The sequence below is a fragment of the Mus caroli genome, unplaced genomic scaffold (genome assembly GCF_978045245.1).
Source record: "Mus caroli unplaced genomic scaffold, Mus_caroli_1 scaffold_15, whole genome shotgun sequence".
NCBI lineage: Eukaryota > Metazoa > Chordata > Mammalia > Rodentia > Muridae > Mus > Mus caroli.
Genome location: NW_028227270.1, coordinates 21000124 through 21025297, shown reverse-complemented (window position 1 = coordinate 21025297; position 25174 = coordinate 21000124). Strand labels below are relative to the sequence as shown.

The window sequence follows — 25174 nt, the reverse complement described above, 5'->3', positions numbered from 1 at the left end:
ATCCTCATCTGTCACCCCAGTGATCCACTCTGAGGAGAGCCACCCTCCTTGGAAAGCACAGTCCACTACTCGGCCAGCTTTGTGCCATCCATCCTTAGCATGACATTCTGTAGATCACATGATCACAGTCTCTACTTCAGTGACCTTGCAGAAAGTGTTTACAAGACTTTGCAAAATTAAAACAAAGTTCTAGACTCATCTTTGACTTTCCCCTTCCTGGTGTTCCTTTAAACAGATAGTATCTAGAACTGAAATTCCAGGATTTGGGAGTTGGCTCAGTGATACCATGCTTGCCTAATATGCTGGATACCACAGCACTACACACATACACACACACACACACACACACACACACACACACAGAGAGAGAGAGAGAGAGAGAGAGAGAGAGAGAGAGAGAGAGATTTTGTCTTCTTGTTCATCTGAAAGCAAAGAAAACTCCACTGCAGCAAATCTATTGTGCCGATCATCAATCATGAGAACTCAGCTCTCGGTCTTGTTCTTGCTACATCTGTTCAAATAGCAAGGCAGATGTAAAATCAATTTCAGTATGCACAGCTGCCAGTGTTATATTAGTTTACACAAGGAGAGCATTAAATTGAGGTGACTGTTGTCCTGGCAATTTTGAGACAGTCTCAGCCCATGGTCAGAATGGCTAGAAGTCCATCCTCCTGCCTCATGCTCCCAGGATCACAGGCATGTGTACCACTCTTAGTCTCTAGGTGATCTTTCATGAAGGAGTTACTCTTCACTCAGAGAAATCACTCGAGTCCTATGTATAGAAATCACATGAGTCCTATATATAGAAACTGTTTCCAGCCTTACTAAGCATGACCATCTAAGCACGTGTGGTCATTACTACAAGCATGCTTTCCAGGCTCTCAGGTGATTCGCTAAGGAACGTGTATCTGGGTGACTGGAGATTTGCATGACTGTAAACATATTCAGAACTCTGTGTTTATGAGTCAGAACAGGTGAGACAGCTCAGGGGTAAAAGGCTTCTTGAGGACCTGAGTTAGATTCCAGAAGTCCAAATGGAAAGAGAGAACTGATTTCTGCCTATTGTCCTCTGACAATACACATGGGACAGCACCGCTACACACAAACACACACAATAGACACAAAATATATACAAAAAAGTTGAGTTCACATCAATAAGTTCCTGCTGTTTGAGCATTCTGATTTATCTATCCATTACCCAGAAACAACACACACATATGCACACACAGATGTGTGCATGTGCGCACACACACACACACACACACACACACACACACACATACACACAGGACTTGTGGGGTTTTTTTTTGTTTTTTGATTTTTGGGGGTTTTTTGGTTTTTTGTTTGTTTGTTTGTTTTGCTTTTGGTTTTGCAAATGTGTGTGGTGCCATGTACAAGAGGTGGAAGATGTGGTAGTTATTCGTGGTTGTCAATTTGACCACATCTGGAATTAACTAAAATCTAAGTGGTTGGGTATCCCTGTGAAGGATTTGGGTTTGTTTGTTTGTTTGTTTGTTTGTTTTGCTTTGCTTTGTATTTTAAGTCAGATTTCCTTCTTTCTTCCTTCCTTTCTTTCTTTCTTTCTTTCTTTCTTGCTTGCTTGCTTGCTTGCTTGCTTGCTTGCTTGCTTGCTTGCTTCCTTCCTTCCTTCCTTCCTTCCTTTCTTCCTTCCTTCCTTCTTTCTTTCTTTCTTATTAGATATTTTCTTTTTATACATTTCTAATGCTATCCTGAAAGTTCCCTATACACTCCCTCTGTCCTGCTCCCCTACCCACCCACTCCCACTTCTTGGCCTTGGCATTCCCCTGTACTGGGGCATATAAAGTTTGTAAGACCAATGATCCTCTCTTCCCAGTGATGGCTGACTAGGCCAGCTTCTGCTACATATGCAGCTAGAGATATGAGCTCTGGGGGTACTGGTTAGTTCATATTGTTGTTCCACCTATAGGGTTGCAGACCCTTCAGCTCCTTGGGTGCTTTCTCTAGCTTCTCCATTGGGGGCCTTGTGTTCCATCTTGTAGATGACAGTGAACATCCACTTCTGTATTTGCCAGGAACTGGCATAGCCTCATATGAGACAGCTATAACGGGGTCCCTTCAGCAAAATATTTCTGGCATATGCAATAGTGTCTGGGTTTGGTGGCTGATTATGGGATGGATCCCTGGGTGGGGTAGTCTCTGGATAGTCCATCCTTTCGTCTTAGCTCCAAACTTTTTCTCTGTAACTCTTTCATGGGTATTTTGTTCCTTATTCTAAGGAGGAATGAAGTATCCACCCATTGGTCTTCCCTTTCCTTGATTTTCTTGTGTTTTGCAAATTGTATCTGGGGTGTTCTATGTTTCTGGGCTAATATCCATTTATCAGTGAGTGCATATCTAATGACTTCTTTTGTGATTGGGTTACCTCACTGAGGATGATATCCTCCAGATACATCCATTTGTCCAAGAATTTCATAAACCCATTGTTTTTAATAGCTGAGTAGTACTCCATTGTGTAAATGTACCACATTTTCTGTATCCATTCTTCTGTTGAGGAACATCTGGGTTCTTTCCAGCTTCTGGCTATTATAAATAAGGCTGCTATGAACATAGTGGAGCATGTGTTCTTATTACCAGTTGGAACTTTTTCTGGGTATATGCCCAGGAGAGGTATTGCTGGATCCTCCGGTAGTACTATGTCCAATTTTCTGAGGAACCGCCAGACTGACTTCCAGAGTGGTTGTACAAACTTGCAATCTCACCAACAATGGAGGAGTGTTCTTCTTTCTCCACATCCTCGCCAGCATCTGCTGTCACCTGAATTTTTGATCTTAGCCATTCTGACTGGTGTGAGGTGGAATCTTAGGGTTGTTTTGATTTGCATTTCCCTGATGATTAAGGATGTTGAACATTTTTTTCAGGTGCTTCTCAGCCATTTGGTATTTCTCAGTTGAGAATTCTTTGTTTAGCTCTGAACCCCATTTTTTAATGGTGTTATTTGCATTTCTGGAGTCCAGCTTCTTGATCTCTTTGTATCTATTGGATATTAAGAACTTGTGGTCTTAAAGAGAAAGAAGCAATGAGAAAGTCCAGATCTTCTTATGCATTGTGCACTCTGAGAAGAACTGTGAAGATCCCGCTCTGCACCCTATACTACCATTGTCTCCCTCGCTTGATTTTAACTTAATAGTGCTTCCCATGAACACTCATGATTTTCACAATCATTCTTTCCCTCTTTTCTTTCTTTTTTTCTTTCTTTCTTTCTTTCTTTCTTTCTTTCTTTCTTTCTTCCTTCATCTTTCTTTCTTTCTTTCTTTCTTTCTTCACTTCTTTCTTTCTCTCCTTTTTTTTTCATGTGCTTTACTCTTTGGAGACAGGGATTTCTGGTTAGACCTGGCTTTCCTTGAATTTGATCTGTACACTAGCCTGGCTTCACACTCAGAGATTCTGTTGTCTCTTCTATTGTCGAGCCAGGATTAATGGTGATTCATAATCCTTTCTTAACTTGAAAATTTTTAAACATTTTATACATATTATTTTGTTCAATCTGAGTTATAATGGCTTCTTAACCATAAATAGAAGTTCATATGTGTGTGTGTTTGTGTGTGTGTGTGTATACACATCATGACCAAATTCTAGTCTAAGAAGCCAGTGAGTCTGAGAATATTGCACTTAATGAGGTTAAACATTAGGATGTGTAGGAACAACAGTAATAGCATCAGGGAGGGGGTTTGTGGGAAGGTGAGACTGAGTATCACTATGGAGACCTCCAAAGAGCCAACCTGGCTGGTGCATGACCCTCTGTATGGTCACATTCCACCAGCCACAGGCTCCATTTTTAAACATTCTGTCTGTACCAAATATATACTCACACTTTCCCCTCTTTGTTACTCCAAGAACAATACAGTTTACATAGCATTTACATTATATTAGGCATTGTAAGCAATGGAGAGATGGGTTAAAGTATATGAAGGATGAGTAGGGTCAGGGGCAAACTTTGCTGTGCTTTGTATCATAAAGGATCTTCTAGTGTTTACATCAGCAAAAGGCCGTGGATCCAACTGTCATGGATATCAAGGGACAACTGTACACAGCTTGCTTTGTTCTAGGTTCATAAAAGGAGGAGAAGAAAGAAGAGGAAGAGAAGGAGGAGGAGGAAGAAGAAGAGGAGAAGGAAGAGGAGGAGGAGAAGGAGAAAAATGATTAAATTAAGAAATATTGTTTTAACATGGTGGGACTCATGGCTCTAGCTACATATGTAGTAGAGGATGGCTTAGTCAGTCATCAATGGGAGGAGAGGATCTTGGTCCTGTCAAGGTCCTATGCCCCAGTATAGGAGAATGCCAGGGCCAGGAAGCAGGAGTGGGTGGGTTGGGGAGAGGCGGAGGGGTAAGGGGATAGGGGGTTTTCAGAGGGGAAACCAGGAAAGGGGATAACATTTGAAATGTAAATAAAGTAATTATCTAGTTAAAAGAAAAGAATTTCAGTTTAAAGTGAGAGAGAGAGAGAGAGAGAGAGAGATTAACACTATCTTATAAACGTACCGAACTTTTCTGATGTTTCCTTATCTAGGAAATGTTGGTCCTTAAGATTCAGAATTTTTAGAGAAACAAAATTTGTCAAAATGTTGACTAGGAAAGAGAAAATAAAATTTTGTTAGTTCAGATATGTTCCTATAACACAAAGAAGTTCAAAAATGGCAAAATGTGATATAACATTCAGATTGAATCACTATGACTAAGTATGGATGCAACTCTGCAAATGAAAGATATAAAGTATTCTTTACGTTTAAATTGTCATTTATTAACTGTAGCTCATTCATTGTTGTGAGAGCCTTGCTGAGGATCAGGTTTTCTCACAGTTCCTATAACATCAGTGGCGTTTAATTCCCAAATATTAAATGACTCTGGGCACAGGAGCATCTGAAGTCAAGGTTGTACAGTTCTTACCAAAGGCCATGGCTTCAAAACATCGTCCAGAAAACTCAATCTCTCTGAGTTTCTTGCAGGAAGCAAGCGCAGCCATGAGAGACTCACAATTCAAAAGGAAATTACAATTCAGATGGAAAACATGGAGATTTGAAGAGTTCTGAATCAATTTAACTGGAAAAAGATGAATGGTGTTCAGAAATTAGAGAAGGCCACAATTCCTGTCAAAGTTGAACTCTCAATGTATGAGTTGCTGGCACACTGATTAAACAGGCAGTGATGCAGTGTCTAGATTTCATACTACACTGGGCTTGTGCCAGACTTCTGCAACTAACTAGTGAACAATTGACCTGGGACAAGTTCCTGCCCCTCTCTAGATCAGGTTTCTGTTCCTGTATTTCACCTTCAGGGCCAGTATTGTAACATCACTGTGCACACTGTGTAAGGGTCAGAAAATCACTGAATCAAGACCCCAGACTCAGATAGTATGCAAAAACAAGGAGCATTTATTCTAGAAAAACAACTAGCATGCTAGGGTCACCCTCGTTTCAGAATGGCAGCACAAATCACTGGAGTCCCTTTTATTACAGCACTGTTTAATTGCTTCTGAGATAACAACAGGCTTCTAAAACCTAGAGCATATTCTAAGGGATTATAAAAAACATTAACTGAAGGACATAAGAAGGTATACAACACAGGTTCAAAGATAGGAGATAAAATATTGACTTGGTTATTCTATACAAAACTTCAAGGACAGCTTAGTTGTGGTTTTGAACTTTCCATGAACCTGCAAGATAGTAAAAAATGATGAAGGTTTAGCTAGATAATTACTCCTAGTGGATATGCATGTAGACATTTTCTGTTATACCTCTTATTCAACTTATGACCTGAATTTATGTGTAAACTCCTAGTGAACATGAATTCCATGTGATTATGCATTCTGAAAGTATTAACTAGTGCTGAGAGCAGAGACAGGTCTCCATCCCCATTCTTCCTGAGACTTAGAGTTTCTCAGTCCCCTATTGCGATAGAACAAATACTGATTTACCTAGCCTCTTGCTGTTTTACTATGAGGTGCTAAACAGGATACTTCAGCTTCTTGCACCAGAGCAACCCAGATAAGCACTTAAGCTGCAATAGCAAAGTACCTTATGTACTCTCCCCTCCCCCAGCCTGAAACCTGCTTGCTCAGGGGTGGAGCTTCCTGCACATTCGTTCTGCCACGCCCACTGCTGGACCGTGCCACTTTGCTGTTTGGAGCCACACACGTGCTCACCCTGCTACTGGACCCCGAGATCATTTGGCAGGAATCCGGTCCCCTCCCCCTTCCTTCATAACTGAGTGTCGGAACAAGTAAAATTGAGCTTTGATCAGAGTGACCATTGATTTGGCTCCGTTCTTTCTTCTGCCCCGTCTAGTTCCTCTCTTGCAGCCCGAGTTGCCATCTCAGTTGAACCGTTTGTTGCGAGCTGCTGGTCGGCAGCAACAGTTTGGCGCCCAAACAGGGACCTGAAGAATGGCAGAAGAGCACTGAGAAAACGCTGTTGGTGTGGAGCTCCACAGGAAAGGCAAAGGATCTTCCTATCAGGCACCGGAGCAACGAACAGGTACACATGCTAGCACTAGCTTAAAATTTCATTTTTGTAAGGTGTTGCTGAGGGTGTGGTAGGATACGAGCTAAGCTTGAATCGGTGCTAACCCAATGCTGGTTCTGCTTAGGTCAGCAGCGTGTTAATCAGAACTAGAAATGGAATCAGATGGTCATCCGCATCTTTTTAGGAAGCTGCTTCAGGCGGAAGAAGGAACGGTTTAAAGTTATGAATCAGGCGGTTGCCCTTAGCTTTCAGGAGTTGTTTCAGGCCAGAGGAGTAAGGCTTGAAGTACAATTAGTAAGAAATTTTTTAGGTAAGATAGATAGCTGTTGCCCATGGTTCAAGGAAGAAGAAACAGTAGATTTCAGAACCTGGGAGAAAGTTGGTGAGGCCTTAAAAATCGTTCAGGCAGATAATTTTACCTTAGGCCTCTGGGCGCTCATAAATGATGCTATAAAAGATGCCACTTCTCCAGGGCTAAATTGTCCCCAGGTGGAGCTTGTGGTATCTCAGGAGCAGTGCCTATCAGAGAGGGCCTCCTCAGAAAAAGATCTTCTTAACTCAAAAATTGATAAATGTAGAAACTCGGACGATGAACTGATTTTTAACAAAAATCACTCAGATAGAGGAGCTGCCCATTATTTTAATGAGAATTGGTCCTCTTGTGAATCTCCCACTTCACCTATAGTCCCCACTTTGGGAGGTGCTACTCATAGGGACACACGACTAAGCAAGTTAGAGTTTGAAATTAAGCTTCAGAGGCTGACTAATGCGCTTCGGAAACTAAAAAAGATGTCAGAAGCAGAGAAGAGTAACTCATCTGTAGTTCACCAGGTGCCGCTAGAAAGAGCTGTGAGTCAGGCTCGTGGGAAAGGACAGAATATGTCTAATACGCTAGCCTTTCCTGTGGTCGAGGTAGTTGATCAGCAAGATACTAGGGCCAGACATTACCAGACCTTGGATTTCAAGTTGATAAAAGAGTTAAAGGCGGCTGTTGTGCAACATGGCCCTTCAGCCCCATTCACTCAAGCATTATTGGACACAGTTGTGGAGTCACACTTAACCCCCTTAGATTGGAAGACTCTTTCTGAGGCTACCCTGTCAGGAGGAGATTTTTTGCTTTGGGATTCAGAATGGCGAGACGCCAGTAAGAAAACTGCTGCTTCTAACCCTCAGGCTGGTAATTCAGACTGGGATAGCAACATGCTTTTAGGAGAGGGTCCATATGAGGGACAGACAAATCAGATCGATTTTCCCGTTGCAGTGTACATGCAAATTGGGATAGCCGCACTCCGTGCTTGGGGAAGGTTGCCAGTCAAAGGAGATATTGGTGGAAGTTTTGCTAGCATTCGAGAGAGTTCTGATGAACCATATCAGGACTTTGTGGATAGGCTATTGATTTCAGCTAGTAGAATCCTTAGAAAGTTGGACACGGGGAAGTCCTTTCATTATGCAATTGGCTTATGAGAATGCTAACGCAATGTGCCAAGCTGTGATTCAACCGCATAAGGGACAGACAGATTTGGCGGAATATGTCCATCTTTGCGCAGACATCGGGCCTTCCTGCGAGATCTTGCAGGGAACCCACGTGCAAGCAATGTTCTCAAGGAAATTTTTTGCAAACTGATATTAAAGGTCAGTCTGCAGTGGATCGCCATTGGCATCCAATTACTTCTAATTTTTATGCATTGGTAAAATAGAAGGACCCCCTGACTAACAAATGGAAGGGTCCAGATCCGGTTCTAATTTGGGAAAGGGGCTTGGTTTGTGTTTTTTCACGAGATGAAGATGGAGTGCAGTGGCTGCCGAGAGATTAATTCGTCAGATGAACACAGATTCTGACTCTTCTCGTAAGTATCATTCTAAAGACTAAAATTCCTCTTGTGCTTAAAATTCAGCTGGGAACAGAAGCTCCCAGAAAAGCTGTTTTCCTACTACTCTCTGAGCCTGCTACCCGACAGGAGGCTGGAGATTAACCTCAGCTTTACTATTTGCAATTGAATAAAGTACCTGACTTCCCCAAAAGAATATCTGCTTTCCTACTTTCTCACTGTCTAGATTTTGTTTTTCATACAGGTTAATCAACATTCTCCAGCCAGACCAGTGGATGTGCATCCCCGCCCCCCTAGAGCACAGGTGGCAACTGCTATTTTCATTCCCAGGACATTCCAGCACATGGCCTTCGGCCTGATTTGAAATTTAGGTTTACCTAGAGGGCTAAAAGAGCAGATATTTCAAATATTAAAAGAGATTGGATTTTATTTTGATAGACGGGCTTAGTCCCTTAGCTGGCCTTTGGCTTTTCACCCTTGCTGTTACTGCAAGGTGTCCTTAGTTCCTCAGGATATGGGAATAACAGGGATGAGGAGAAACGACTTCCAGCTCCTATTTTAGCCACAAATTGTAGTGTTACTAATGACATGATTCTTGCCTAGGCATTGCTAAATCTGAAGTTGACAATTCTCCTTTAGAAGCTGCACAGTACTCAGAACTGTGCATACTGGTTCGTGATCATACGAATACAGTATGGGTATTGCTTGGTACAGAGAACTACTGCAGGGGAAGGTCCAGCTTGACCATTTCTAAGTTTCCTGTGGGTTATACCCGATTTAAAATGGAGGTTGGTATCTAATTACAGCTAGAAACCAAAAATATCTAAGGCTCTGCCTCCCTTCCCCAAAAGATACCAAGAGCCACAGGTGTGGGTCGTGATAGCACCCAAGGGAGGAATTGGGTCAATGTCCACCCAAGCCAAGGTTAAAAGCCCACTCATCTATGGATTAGAAAATCATTTGATCACCTCAGTTAAGCGTTGCCTTATTAAACTTAATTAATAGGGGGGGAGAGAGGTTGGAGACCGTACTGTTGGAAGGGCAAGCCCTTCACTGCCTCCCACCCAAATAATAAGCCAATTGGCGTTGTACTACGGAGCCAGCTGTCACCCCCTTCTCCCTGTTTCCCACCTGTCATCCAAAAATGCGGAGGAATATCAACTCAGTGTTATTCTTAATAAGGTGTATTTCAAATTTGTTCAGTCAAACTTAGCCAGGGTTGCAACGCCCTACTTAAAATTCAACTAGGAAGTTACCTTTTCAGCACTAATTAGCATTATAAAGTCAGAGCCTACAGCTCAGGGCTATTCTGTTAGTGGTTTACTACAATAGAAAGGACAGTCTTAGCCAGATACAGTTTACCATAAGAAAAGTTAGGGAATCCCACAGAAACAGGATTTTTTTTTAGCCTAAGAATTCAGACAGAACTATTGAGCATAGAGAAATTCTCAATAGCCAACTCAATAGCCATGGGCACTCTTTGTAAATGTTGTAAACCCCAAAAGCAGAAAAGTGGCTAGGCTCTGCCCTAAAAGAAAAAAAAAAAAGGCACCAATCCCCAAGCATGCCCCACTGATCAATTAGACCACACAATCACTCCAATCGCAAACCTCACTGGAAAGCTGAGTCTTCCCCACTGCCAAGAAATGCTATATAAACTCTGTGTTCTGCCCCATTGTCCTCTGCTTCTCATCTGAGCAGAGGCAGACACTCTCCTGGGGTTTTCCCTCTCAATAAACCTCTTGTGTGTGGTTTGCTGTGAAATGTGAGTTTATGGTATTTCTTGGCTCCAGATCACCAGGATGGATTTCAGAGCTGAGCTGTAATGCTTTTGCCTGAGCAGAGCTTTCTCTGGGGAAGCCTCCCCCAGAGGAGCAGAGCTGCAACACTTGCATTGGGGAAATTTCAGGCTGCTGGAGCAGAATTTTTATAGGGGAAGCCTTTCCTATCAGAGCTGCCACACTTCCTCTGCTCCCAGTCAGATTCCTTCCCCCTAAGCAGGCAAATCTGCACATGGGACTAAAACAGCAGCACAAGAAGAGGACTCCTCACACTGCTGTGGAGAGTAAGGGTTAGGAGTGGTCAGCTCAGGCTGTACAGTCAGATCTTCTGTTTGAAGACACTCTTTCATTGTCTGATAACCTGAGCAGTTAATGACCACAGTTCCCCCAGTTGACAACCAGCAATAATCATTATGCCTTCTATTACACAGTGGGTGTGAGGAGAGAGCTCATATCTGTAAAGTGCTCACAACAGTTTCTGACATGCTAAAGACTTGGGTTATAAATAAATCTCTGCCCTTTTGATGATTAAGAGCACTGATACCATCCCTTCCCATGGACACAGTTCATGCTGTCAGGCCCAGGGAAGTTTTGACTAAGGATGATTTAATGATTCTAACAATTACTGGAAAGGCAAGTAGCTTTTCCAGCTGAGACATAAACTGGAGATCAAGCACCATCCTTACCTAGTTTGGAGAGGTCAAACTCCGTGGAGGTTCGGATGGATAACTTCTCCAGGTGAAGGAGGTTTGGGAACTCTCTAGGAAGGACTGAGAGCACATCCGGTTTGCCATCTAGTCTCACACACAGTTCTTTCAGGCCCAGGAACTTGTGCAAGTTATGGAAGAGCTGATCTGGAAAGCAGCACAGAGTTCCCATCACTCAAGAGCCCCAAGTGCAAGTTCTCAAGGTGCTGTGATCTTCAGCCATATTCATACTTCCAAGATGAAACTCCTCAGACATCCTCCTAACGTCTGATTAGGAAGCACATGCATGAAGATGCTGCCAGCTGCAGCATCTGCTGATCATGGATAGACTCTAGGGCAAGCCCTGTGCTGGACTCTAAACTCACAAAATAAATAAGACATCTCAACAACCAACAGCATGGCAACTGAAAAAAACTGGTTTTGCATATGTAAAATGTAATAGTTCAACTCCTACCTGAGACTTATATAAAAATGTAAATCAGAATGACTCCTGCAAGCCTGCACATCCTCTTCCAAAGTCTATCCAGGTAAGTCTGCCATCCTCCCATCCACTCACCTATCCTCAGGCCCCTAGATCTAGCCTTGATCCCACATCCAATGACTGTTCCTAGTCTAGCCCCCTTTGCCTGTGTCACTACTAGCCTCTAGGCTTCTGCCATGACCCACCCTGCCTCCCCACCTGCCCAAACTTCAGAAGACACTCACAGCACATGGAACCTCTCTATCCACCCTGGTCCTACACATCCTTATCCAGGGTCTAGCTGTGTAAATTTCCCTGATATTCCCACCTCACACCCACTGCAATAATCCCCACATACCCCCAACTCCAAGCTTATACCAGAATGCACACCTTACACACCAGCTCAGCCTCACGTGTTCATCTGAGCCATAACCAACCTCTAGGCCTAATCCAACAAGTGTAAGGCTTATGGAAAAAAGAGAAGAAAATCAAGATTTTGAAAATAAAATTCAATAAACAGAAACAGTGAGGAGGACTCAAGTTAAATGTATATGATAATGAAATCCCAATAGCCATACTAGAACACTTAACGGGAACAGGTACAAGTAGAACAAATCAAGCAGAAGACAGAACATGAGGACTGAAAATAGAGGATCTTGGTGAAAAAAGCAAAGAAGTGGAGTAGAGAGAAGGCACATAGGAAAAAGATATTCAGGAAGTGTGGGGCACCAAGGAAAGACCAAACCTTTGGATTTTAGGAATAGATAAGGGAGAAGAATTCCAGGTCAATGCCACAGATTAGCTCTCTAACAAGATCATAGAAGAACACTTACCCAAACTGAGATGGATCCACAAAGAAGACACAGGAAGAACCACAAACACCAAATAGACAGAACCAGAAAAGAAACTCTTCATGCATATCATAATTAAAACATTAAGTATACAGAGAAAAAAGATATTGAAAGCATCAAGAGAAAAAAAATCACAAGTCTTATATAAAGAATAACCCATCAGAATAACACCTGATTTCTCAAAGGAAACTTGGAATGCCTTAAGAACCTAGAGCAAAGCATTCCAAAGTCCTAAAAAACAACAGCCAACTTGGACTAATGTGTTGAGCAACCGTCAACCCGGATTAATATGCTGAGTAAAACTGTCAAAGGTGAGTGGGGGGAATCCTATGAAATATACAGTATTAAATTTTTTATCTACTTCAAGTTTCTGTTAGGCTAGGCATTTCCTTTCCCACTGAGGCCACACAAGGCAGCCCAGCTAGAAGAACATATCCATGTACAGGCACCAGTTTTTGGGATAGTACTGTACCAGTTATTTGGGACCCCCATTAAGATCAAGCTGCATATCTTCTATATATGTACGGGGAAGCCTAGGAGTAGAAGAAAAGGGGGAATGGGAGAAGGATTATGGGAGGGGTGACCAGGAAGTGGTCAGTAAGTCGAATGTAAAGTGAATTAGTAAAAAATAAAATTACAATAAAAATTTATCCAAGCCTAAGGAAAATAAGAAGGCAATATTTCAAGCTAAAGAGAGAGGTGACGTAACTTTAAAAAAATGTAGAAAGAAGTTTAAAGGTATAATTACTAAAATATAAAGTATTACTATGGACACCAGAAATCAGCAATACAATGACTACAATCGACTCACATATTTTGATAATAATTAAGAATATTAACGGCCCCAATCTCCAATCAAATGATTCAGGCTGGCTGAATGAATCAAGAAATTAAATCCTGCCAGGGAGTAGTGGTGTAGACCCTTAATCTCAGCTCTGGGAAGGCAGAAGTGGGTGGATCTCTTTGAGTTTGAGGGCAGCCTGGTCTTGAAATAACAAATAATAGCTGTTGTTGTTGTTATTATTATTATTATTATTATTATTATTATTATAAATTCATCTATCTATTGTTTATAAGCAACACAGCTTTAAAGATGTGTTTAAAACCCCTATACAGAATAAAAGGATAGGCAATGATACTCCAATTAAATAAGACCAGAAGGCAAGTAGGAATTGTTATCCTAATAGCTCACAAAATAGATTTCAAACTAAAACTAAAGAAATAAAGAAGGATACTCCATTGTAATCAAGAAACAGCTAACCAAGAAGACATTACAACCTTAAACATGTTTAAACCAAACTCGGATGCATTCAATTTCATAAACTCCATATTACTAGAAGTAAAGACACAGATTAACATCAACCCATTGATATTAGGTGATTTCAATACTCTTGTTTCTCCAATAGATAGGCCATCTGAACAAAACATAAGCAGAGAAATATCAAAATTAACTGACATCATATATCAAATGGACTTAATACATACTTACAGAATATTCCACACAAACACTATAAGCAACCACCAAAGGTTCCCTAAAACCATATACTAGGACGGACACACACACCCCAAAACAAAAATTAGCAAATTCAGAAAGATTTAAATAACTTGATATAACTTGTGTGACCATAATACAAAAACCTAAAATCAACACCAAACAAATCTTTAGGAAACACATAAACTCATGAAGATTAAACACAATACTGAATTATGAATTGATCAAAGAACAAATGAAGAGGGAAATTAACAAGGTTCCCTATAACTAAATAAACACACAAGACAAAATAGCCTGTGGACATATCGCTGCAAACAGTCCTACAAGGGAAAGTTATTGCTCTAAATGCTTACATTAAAAACACATAAAAAGTACAAATGAATAACTTAATGATGCAAATGAAGCATTTAAAAGAACAAGAATAAACCAAATCCAGAACCAATCAATGGCAAGAAATAATAAAACTCAAAGCAGAAATTAATGAAATAGAAACAAAACAACAACAACAAAAAGAATCAACAAATAATAACTGGTTCTCTGAGATGATAAAGATTGATAGAAGCCTGGCTCCACTAACCAAGTGAGGTAAGCCTAACCCAGAAAGACAAATGTTCATGTTCTCTCTCACCTGAGGTTCTTAGCTCAAAATCTCAGATAAGAGTATATAATCTGAAGTAATATGTAGAGGGAGGTATTGATTTCCTAATTGGTTCTTAATTCTGTCAATAAAGGAGGCAGAAGCCAATTGCTGGGTGAAGGGGAAAAAGTGGGACTTCTGAGTCCCAGGAGGAAAAGAAGGGGATTAGAGAGAGGGATTTGGAGTAGGCTTTGGAACATGAGAACACAACAGCCATGTAGGCCTCAGAGCAACTATAGTTTGTAGCCTTCACTGTGGGCAGAGGCCAAGGAGAATGAAAGGAGCTACTTGACAAAATTAGGACAAGAAATTTTTCAACCAGCCATTGAGTCATCTAGCTAGTTTTAAAATAGTAAGCTGTCTAGTGCTTTTCATTTGCAGTTTTAAGGTGGGCAGGAGGAAAAGGGGGCAGCTTGACAAAGCAAGCTGGAAGAGGTTGAGGGAATGATAGCAGCTGGCAATCGGCAGACCTGAGTGAGACTGGCTGCAGCTGATCATGGAGCCTAGATGGGAGCCTGGGCAGAGCTCTTGAGAAAGAGCAAGCATATTTTTAAAATTATACACTACACTAGCAGCAGAAAAATCAGTACAGTGCCCAGTCGGAGGACAGTGACCTGCCCTGCAGGGAGCGCCATCTTGGCTCCGGGACTCCGCCGAACTTAGTCTGTACAGGTCAGAGTGAGGACCACAGAGGCAGACAGCTTCTGGGACAGGCGGGAGCCACAGAGCCGCTGAGGCAGCACCCTTTTGGGGCCGCAGACATCCGGCACCCTCCCAGCCGGAGGACAGTGACCTGCCCTGCAGGGAGCGCCATCTTGGCTCCGGGACTCCGCCGAACTTAGTCTGTACAGGTCAGAGTGAGGACCACAGAGGCAGACAGCTTCTGGGACAGGCGGTAGACACAGAGCCGCTGAGGCAGCACCCGTTTGGGGCCGCAGACATCCGGCACCCTCCCAGCTGGAGGACAGTGACCTGCCCTGCAGGGAGCGCCATCCGCCGAACTTAGTCTGTACAGGTCAGAGTGAGGACCACAGAGGCAGACAGCTTCTGGGACAGGCGGGAGCCACAGAGCCGCTGAGGCAGCACCCTTTTGGGGCCACAGACATCCGGCACCCTCCTAGCTGGAAGACAGTGGTCTGCCCTGCACAGGAGCCCTCTGCCTCAGGAGCAGGGAGCACATCTTGGATCCAGGACTCCACTGAACTTAGGAACTTAGTCTGCACAGCTGAGAGTGTGCACCACAGAAGCCTACAGCTTCTGTGACCTGCCAAAGCAACACAGCATCTGGGAAAGGTCCTGTTTTCCGCCTTCTTCTTTGGCCAGGAGGAGGTCCAAACGCCAGATATCTGTACACCTTCCCTTTAAGAGGAAAGCTTGTCAGCAGGGAGTGCTCTAACCACTGAAACTCAGAGGAGAGAGCCTGTCTCATAGGTCTGCTGACAGAGGATACTCAGAATCACCAGAAGAACAACCTCTGAACAGAGACAACTATAACAACTCCAGAGATTACCAGATGGCGAGAGGTAAAGGTAAGAATCTTACTAACAGAAACCAAGACCACTCACCATCATCAGGACCCAGCACTCCCACTTCGCCCAGTCCAGGGCACCCCAACACACCTGAAAAACTAGACCTGGATTTAAAAGCATACCTCATGATGATGGTAGAGGACATCAAGAAGGACTTTAAAGAACTACAGGAGAACATGGCTAAAGAGTTACAAGTCCTTAAAGAAAAACAGGAAAACACAACCAAACTGGTAGAAGTCCTTAAAGAGAAACAGGAAAACACATCCAATCAGATGATGGAAATGAACAAAACCATACTAGACCTAAAAAGGGAAGTAGACACAATAAAGAAAACCCAAAATGAGGCAACACTGGAGATAGAAACCCTAGGAAAGAAATCTGGAACCATAGATGCAAGCATCAGCAACAGAATACAAGAGATGGAAGAGAAAATCTCAGGTGCAGAAGATTCCATAGAGAACATCGGCACAACAATCAAGGAAAATGGAAAATGCAAAAAGATCCTAACTCAAAACATCCAAGAAATACAGGACACAATGAGAAGACCAAACCTACGGATAATAGGAGTGGATGAAAATGAAGATTTTCAACTCAAAGGACCAGCAAACATCTTCAACAAAATTATAGAAGAAAACTTCCCAAATCTAAAGAAAGAGATGCCCATGAACATACAAGAAGCCTACAGAACTCCAAATAGGCTGGACCAGAAAAGAAATACCTCCCAACACATAATAATCAGAACAACAAATGCACTAAATAAAGATAGAATACTAAAAGCAGTAAGAGAAAAAGGCCAAGTAACATATAAAGGCAAGCCTATCAGAATTACACCAGATTTTTCACCAGAGACTATGAAAGCCAGAAGATCCTGGACAGATGTTATACAGACATTAAAAGAACACAAATTCCAGCCCAGGCTACTATACCCAGCCAAACTCTCAATTAACATAGATGGAGAAACCAAAGTATTCCACGACAAAACCAAATTCACACATTATCTCTCCACGAATCCAGCCCTTCAAAGGATAATAACAGAAAAAAACCAATACAAGGACAGGAACCACGCCCTAGAAACAACAAGAAGGTAATCCCTCAACAAACCGAAAAGAAGACAGCCACAAGAACAGAATGCCAACTTTAACAACAAAAATAACAGGAAACAACAATTACTTTTCCTTAATATCTCTTAATATCAATGGACTCAACTCCCCGATAAAAAGACATAGACTAACAAACTGGCTACACAATCAAGACCCAACATTTTGCTGCTTACAAGAAACTCATCTCAGAGAAAAAGATAGACACTACCTCAGAATGAAAGGCTGGAAAACAATTTTCCAAGCAAATGGTCTGAAGAAACAAGCTGGAGTAGCCATTCTAATATCAGATAAGATTGACTTCCAACCCAAAGTCATCAAAAAAGACAGGGAGGGGCACTTCATACTCATCAAAGGTAAAATCCTCCAAGAGGAACTATCAATCCTGAATATCTATGCTCCAAATACAAAGGCAGCCTCATTCATTAAAGAAACTTTAGTAAATCTCAAAGCACACATTGCACCTCATACAATAATAGTGGGAGACTTCAACACACCACTTTCACAAATGGAAAGATCATGGAAACAGAAACTAAACAGGGACACAGTGAAACTAACAGAAGTTATGGATCAAATGGATCTGGCAGATATCTACAGAACATTTTACCCTAAAACAAAAGGATACACCTTCTTCTCAGCACCTCATGGTACCTTCTCCAAAGTTGACCACGTAATTGGGCACAAAACAGGACTCAACAGATACAAAAACATTGAAATTGTCCCATGCATCCTATCAGATCACCATGGACTAAGGCTGATCATCAATAACAAAATAAATAATAGAAAGCCAACATTCACGTGGAAACTGAACAACACTCTTCTCAATGATACCTTGGTCAAGGAAGGAATAAAGAAAGAAATCAAGGACTTTTTAGAGTTCAATGAAAATGAAGCCACAACATACCCAAACTTATGGGACGCAATGAAAGCATTTCTAAGAGGAAAACTCATAGCTCTGAGTGCCTCCAAAAAGAAACTAGAAGGAGCACACATTAGCAGCTTGACAACACACCTAAAAGCACTAGAACAAAAGGAAGCAAATTCACCCAAGAGGAGTAGACGGCAGGAAATAATCAAACTCAGGGGCGAAATCAATCAAGTGGAAACAAGAAGAACTATTCAAAGAATCAACCAATCAAGGAGCTGGTTCTTTGAGAAAATCAACAAGATAGATAAACCCTTAGCCAGACTAACTAGAGGGCACAGAGAAAGTATTCTAATTAACAAAATCAGAAATGAAAAAGGAGACATAACAACAGATCCTGAAGACATCCAAAACACCATCAGATCCTTCTACCAAAGGCTATACTCAACAAAACTGGAGAACCTGGATGAAATTGAGAAGTTCCTAGACAGACACCAGGTACCAAAGATGAACCAAGATCAGGTTAATGATCTAAACAACCCTATATCCCCCAAAGAAATAGAAGCAGTCATTAATAGTCTCCCAACCAAAAAAAGCCCAGGACCAGATGGGTTTAGTGCAGAGTTCTATCAGACCTTCAAAGAAGATCTAATCCCAGTTCTTCACAAACTATTCCACAAAATAGAAACAGAAGGTACTCTACCCAACTCATTCTATGAAGCCACAATTACTCTGATACCTAAACCACAAAAAGACCCAACAAAGATAGAAAACTTCAGACCAATATCCCTTATGAATATTGATGCAAAAATCCTCAATAAAGTTCTTGCTAACCGAATCCAAGAACACATCAAAACAATCATCCATCCTGACCAAGTAGGTTTCATCCCAGGGATGCAGGGATGGTTCAATATACGGAAATCCATCAACGTAATCCAGTATATAAACAAACTCAAAGACAAAAACCACATGGTCATCTCGTTAGATGCAGAAAAAGCATTTGACAAGATCCAACACCCATTCATGATAAAAGTCTTGGAAAGATCAGGAATTCAAGGCCCATACCTAAACATGATAAAAGCAATCTACAGCAAACCAGTAGCCAACATCAAAGTAAATGGTGAGAAGCTTGAAGCAATCCCTCTAAAATCAGGGACTAGACAAGGCTGTCCACTTTCTCCATACCTATTCAACATTGTACTTGAAGTCCTAGCCAGAGCAATTCGACAACAAAAGGAGATCAAAGGGATACAAATTGGAAAAGATGAAGTCAAAATATCACTCTTTGCAGATGATATGATAGTATATATAAGGGACCCTAAAAATTCCACCAGAGAACTCCTAAGCCTGATAAACAGCTTCGGTGAAGTAGCTGGATATAAAATTAACTCAAACAAATCAATGGCCTTTCTCTACACAAAGAATAAACAGGCTGAGAAAGAAATTAGGGAAACAACACCCTTCTCAATAGTCACAAATAATATAAAATATCTTGGCGTGACTCTAACTAAGGAAGTGAAAGATCTGTATAATAAAAACTTCAAGTCTCTGAAGAAAGAAATTATAGAAGATCTCAGAAGATGGAAAGATCTCCCATGCTCATGGATTGGCAGGATCAACATTGTAAAAATGGCTATCTTGCCAAAAGCAATCTACAGATTCAATGCAATCCCCATCAAAATTCCAAATCAATTCTTCAACGAATTAGAAAGTGCAATCTGCAAATTCATCTGGAATAACAAAAAACCTAGGATAGCAAAAACTCTTCTCAAGGATAAAAGAACCTCTGGTGGAATCACCATGCCGGACCTAAAGCTCTACTACAGAGCAATTGTGATAAAAACTGCATGGTACTGGTATAGTGACAGACAAATAGACCAATGGAATAGAATTGAAGACCCAGAAATGAACCCACACACCTACGGTCACTTGATCTTCGACAAGGGAGCTAAAAACATCCAGTGGAAGAAAGACAGCATTTTCAACAAATGGTGCTGGCACAACTGGTTGTTAACATGTAGAAGAATGCGAATAGATCCATTCCTATCTCCTTGTACTAAGGTCAAGTCTAAGTGGATCAAGGAACTTCACATAAAACCAGAGACACTGAAACTTATAGAGGAGAAAGTGAGGAAAAGCCTTGAAGATAGGGGCACAGGGGAAAAATTCCTGAATAGAACAGTAATGGCTTGTGCTGTAAGATCGAGAATTGACAAATGGGACCTCATGAAACTACAAAGCTTCTGCAAGGCTAAAGACACCATCAATAAGACAAAAAAACCACCAACAGATTGGGAAAGGATCTTCACCTATCCTAAATCAGACAAGGGACTAATATCCAATATATATAAAGAACTCAAGAAGGTGGACTCCAGAAAGTCAAATAACCCCATTAAAAAATGGGGCTCAGAACTGAACAAAGAATTCTCACCTGAGGAATACCGAATGGCAGAGAAGCACCTGAAAAAATGTTCAACGTCCTTAATCATCAGGGAAATGCAAATCAAAACAACCCTGAGATTCCACCTCACACCAGTCAGAATGGCTAAGATCAAAAATTCAGGTGACAGCAGATGCTGGCGAGGATGTGGAGAAAGAGGAACACTCCTCCATTGTTGGTGGGATTGCAAGCTTGTACAACCACTCTGGAAATCAGTCTGGTGGTTCCTCAGAAAATTGGACATAGTACTACCGGAGGATCCAGCAATACCTCTCCTTGGCATATATCCAGAAGATGTCCCAACCGGTGAAAAGGACACATGCTCCACTATGTTCATAGCAGCCCTATTTATAATAGCCAGAAGCTGGAAAGAACCCAGATGCCCCTCAACAGAGGAATGGATACAGAAATTATGGTACATTTACATAATGGAGTACTACTCAGCTATTAAAAAGAATGAATTTATGAAATTCCTAGCCAAATGGATGGACCTGGAGGGCATCATCTTGAGTGAGGTAACACAATCACAATGGAACTCACACAATATGTATTCAGTGATAAGTGGATATTAGCCCAAAACTTAGGATACCCAAGATATAAGATACAATTTGCTAAACGCATGAAACTCAAGAAGAATGAAGACCAAAATGTGGACACTGTGCCCCTTTTTGAATTGGGAACAAAACACCCAGGGAAGGAGTTACAGAGACAAAGTTCGGAGATGTGATGAAAGGATGGACCATCTAGAGACTGCCGTATCCAGGGATCCATCCCATAATCAACTTCTAAACGCTGACACCATTGCATACACTAGCAAGATTTTGCTGAAAGGACCCAAAGATAGCTGTCTCTTGTGAGACTATGCAGGGGCCTAGCAAACACAGAAGTGGATGCTCACAGTCAGCTATTGGATGGATCACAGGGCTCCCAATGGAGAAGCTAGAGAAAGTACCCAAGGAGCTAAAGGGATCTGCAACCCTATAGTTGGAACAACATGATGAACTAACCAGTACCCCGGAGCTCTTGTCTCTAGCTGCATATGTATCGAAAGATGGCCTAGTCGGCCATCACTGGAAAGAGAGGCCCATTGGACTTGCAAACTTTACATGCCCCAATATAGGGGAATGCCAGGGCCAAAAGAATGGGAATGGGAGGGTAGGGAAGTGGGGGGCGGTATGGGGGACTTTTGGGATAGCATTGGAAATGTAATTGAGGAAAATATGTAATAAAAAAAAACAGTGGAAAAAAAATCAGTACAGTGAGGAGAGCAGTAGAGAGAAGAATAGCAATAGAGGGAGAATTGATGCAAACGATGTGAAAAGTTGGAAGAAGAGAGCATGGGATAGAAATTATCTAAGCAAAATACTTATGTGTGACTTTACAAGAAATAGACTTAAATAAATGGAACTGAAAAACAAAACCTATGCAAACAGACAAGGTAAACAGAAAGAGAAAGAAGGGAGGAAAGAAAAACATGGAAAGATTGAAAGCTCATGGGGCCTCAATTCTACACAAAGAACTACAGGAAAATAGGAGATGCTGATAATCAGAGAAACAGTCTTCCAGTCTTTCCCACAGAATTGGTTATCTAATTGTGACCAAATGGTGAGCCCTGAAGTCATATATACCAGTAGCAATATACAGACTGATCAGGCACTTAAGTAGTTATATATACACATATTTAGTATGTATATACATATATGTATGTGTATACATGTATGTGTGTATGTATGAATATTAGAAATATATACATATATTAACAATTTTTAAAAGATGCCCTAAGTTTGAAAGTGTGCAAAGAGGAGACTGTTGAAAGGCTTTCAGGGAAGAAAGGAAAAAAGGAAATAATATAATTATACTCTAAACACACAAATTATTTTTAAAAAGAAAAAAAAAATACAGACAGAACAAACCATACTTGAGAATATAGCAGGCAAAAAAAAAAAAAAAATCAAAGATCTGCTACTACCAAGTCCAATATTTTAAAATCAAATATTTTCAATGATATAAGAACTTAGAAATAAACTGAATGGAAGATTGTAAATTCTGGGAGCTGAAAAGACATCACCACAACTAAGGGCTCTTGTTTGGCAGAGGACCCAATAAGGTTCCCAGCACCCACACTAGGCAGTTCACAACAACCTATAGCCACAGTTCCCAAGCTCTTACACTGTTCTCACTCCTCTGTGGACAACTACACACATACACACACACACACACACACACACACACACACACTGAAATAAATACATTTTCAAAGAAATCATTATGAAGATGAAGCCTCTCCTAGAAACGAAGATTGCTTAGAACAAGACATAAATATTATTAATCCATATTAAGTATCTTCTCTGAAGAAACCAAATACATGATTCTCCAACATCATCTTACACAAAGTCCAACATTTAGCAATAAGAAGCAATTGAAATGCCCTTATGAGGACCATGAAGGATGAACTACTGGTGGAATATTGTCCTAGAGTAATTAGAACCTGATTCTATGACTCGGGGCATTCTGTAACCCTAAACAGTGTAAGTGTTTAGATCCTATCAAGGAGTTTCACCCATCTAAGCCAAGAATGAGACACAGTGTCAAGCAGAATGGTTATGGGAATACACTCGGGGATACCTGGTAACTGCTTTGTCTCTGAGACCTCAAGAGACTGCAGGGCAGGCAGGGTGAGAAGCAGCTCCTGTTCTGATCTGCTGAGCTCCAGGCTGGACATGGAAAACTTGGTGACAGAGGCCTTACTCAGCTCCAGAGCTGGGCGGATACTTTCAAGAAAGCCACTGCTGTCAAATAAATAGAACTCAATACTCTGTGAAGCTGAGAAGATTTCCATGAGGACCTGGAGCAGTACTTGATCTGCTGGACCCATGAAGTTCACTCCAACTTCCAGCCTAGGGATCTTGTATGGCTTGGGGGACAGTTTCCAATAGCCAGAGCTTATTTTGGGTGGATTAAAGTGTTGGTTGTTCATAAAACTCCTAAATTTCTCTTCAATTTCAGACACGTTTTTTGCCCAATCCTTCATTTTTTCAAAGGCAGATAAATAATCCTGATCTATAGTTGGTGGCTGTAATGCTTCATAACGCTTTTCCATGACTGAGTAATCTAAAACAGCTGGAATTTCATTTCCATTTATGGAGACTTTCAAACTCTTCACCAGTAACAGGCTTTCTGGGTGGTCCCTAAAGTATTGTAAATTCAGTATTTTCAAAGCCAGTGTTCTCCCTCTAAGGAACTGCAAAATAAATGGAGAACACTCAGCAACTGTGTTGCTTTTATAAGCAAAGTTTAGAGCAATGCACAATAAATGTTCTGAAACCAATGAAGAGGAATATTCAGGAAATAACAGACACAGTTCCTTAAGTTCCTTCATTATTCGGGAAGTTTCTGGAGGGTGATTTACATAATCCTCGTTTTCAGACATGTTCTCCAACAAGTCTTTCTCATCCACCAAGTGAAGCAAATGAGATACAACTTTTGGCCCTGCCTTTGATGACGGATGGTTAAAGATATACTTCAAAAAATTGTTGTAGGTGGTCAAAGTCTTCAAGGGTGAGTTAATTTCTCTCAAATAATAAAGTCCCAGATCTTGGTCTTCCTGGCTATCTGAACTCAGAAGTTCAATCAGTCTCATGGCAGCAAGAAACTCCTGGAACAGAGGACCTAAAAACCGGTAGGCTGGTCTCAGTCTCTGGGCAGTGAATTTGCTCATCAAGCAGGTGGTGAGCTCTTCATCTTCATCAACTCCTGCCTCTGCCAGGTCATCACTATTGAACTCAAAGCATGATGAGAAAAGCCCTGTCAAGGCCAGCTGCCCACATGAGGACACGGTGGACTGGAGATGCTTAGCTACAGCTTTGTGCTTTAAGGACAGGTATTGCATATAGGCCTTGAAAAGAGCCACATCATGAAAGGGCTGGTCAGATAGATTTTCAAACCAGTCAGTACATACTACTGCCACGAAGAGGGGGGTCTTGTGAATTCCCTGTAAATCTTCATTCTGTCCAAAATAAACCATAAACTCTAGTAAACGTGTCATATTATGGGAGAAAACCTTCTTTAATATATAGAAAGTATTAGATAAGGGAAACTGTTTGATCTCTAGACTCGTATCTAGGTATGGGCGGATGCACCTGACCCTGTTTGTATGCACAGCAATCAATAAGCAGGTCCGTGACAAGTAGTTTTTTGTAATCAGTGTGTGTAGGGCTTGGGGGAGTGAGGCCAGCCCGCTGAAGTCATCCAACAGGAACAGCACCTGGTGTTGTAACTGCTGGATGCTGCTGCTCAGACACACTTCACTAATGCAGCCTCCTGCCCCTAGGAGTTGGGCACAGATGATGTTGGCCAGTCCTTGGTCTGGTGTGGTGGAACTAAGGGAGAGGTAGAAGACCAGCTGGAACCTGTACAACAGGGGGCAGCATCCTGATGCCCAGAGAAAAGCTATCCTCTTCAGGAAGGTTGTCTTTCCACTGCCAGTTTCCCCCTCCACACACATGACAGAGCTGAGATTGGAGAAGACCTCAGGGATCGTCAGGGCCCCTTGCACAGGCTGGCTGATGTGTTTTGAAATGATGGACACATCGCAGCCAAGCAAGTGGTCAGTGCCAAGGATGGAGCACACTTCTGGCAAGTTCATGTGGCGAAAAGTGGCTTTGGTGTAGGTATCTCTCAGCTGCTCACTCAGACTCCTGGCCTCTTGAAACCACTGGGCTTCACTCTGACCCAAGTCTGTGGAGGGAAGATAGGTCCCACTGGATGAAAATCTACATCCTTGAGCTTCACTCTGGTCCTGGTCTCTACAGAGAACAGACACAAAGCTGGATGCAGGTTCAAGTTCCTGGGCTTCACTTGGAGCAACATCTGTGAGAGATAGAATGGAGACCCAGTTGGAAATGCATTCAAACGTCTTAGGCTTTGTTACATTGTCCTGCCTCTCAACTATGGCTGGCCTTTCCTCCAGTGTCCATGACCTATA

The 25174-nt window shown here is 41.7% G+C and overlaps 1 protein-coding gene across 1 annotated transcript in view; it reads right to left on the bottom strand.

Moving 5' to 3' along the window:
* Positions 1-25174, bottom strand: part of LOC110288249 (baculoviral IAP repeat-containing protein 1a-like) — a 63444-nt gene that overhangs the window by 980 nt on the left and 37290 nt on the right. Inside the window, exons 11-14 of the mRNA XM_085831327.1 lie at positions 22816-25059; positions 10799-10966; positions 4929-5081; positions 4524-4610 (exon numbers count right to left, since the gene is read on the bottom strand). Of these exons, the coding sequence (XP_085687453.1) occupies positions 4524-4610; positions 4929-5081; positions 10799-10966; positions 22816-25059 (2652 nt within the window). The remainder of the gene's footprint in view (positions 1-4523; positions 4611-4928; positions 5082-10798; positions 10967-22815; positions 25060-25174) is intronic.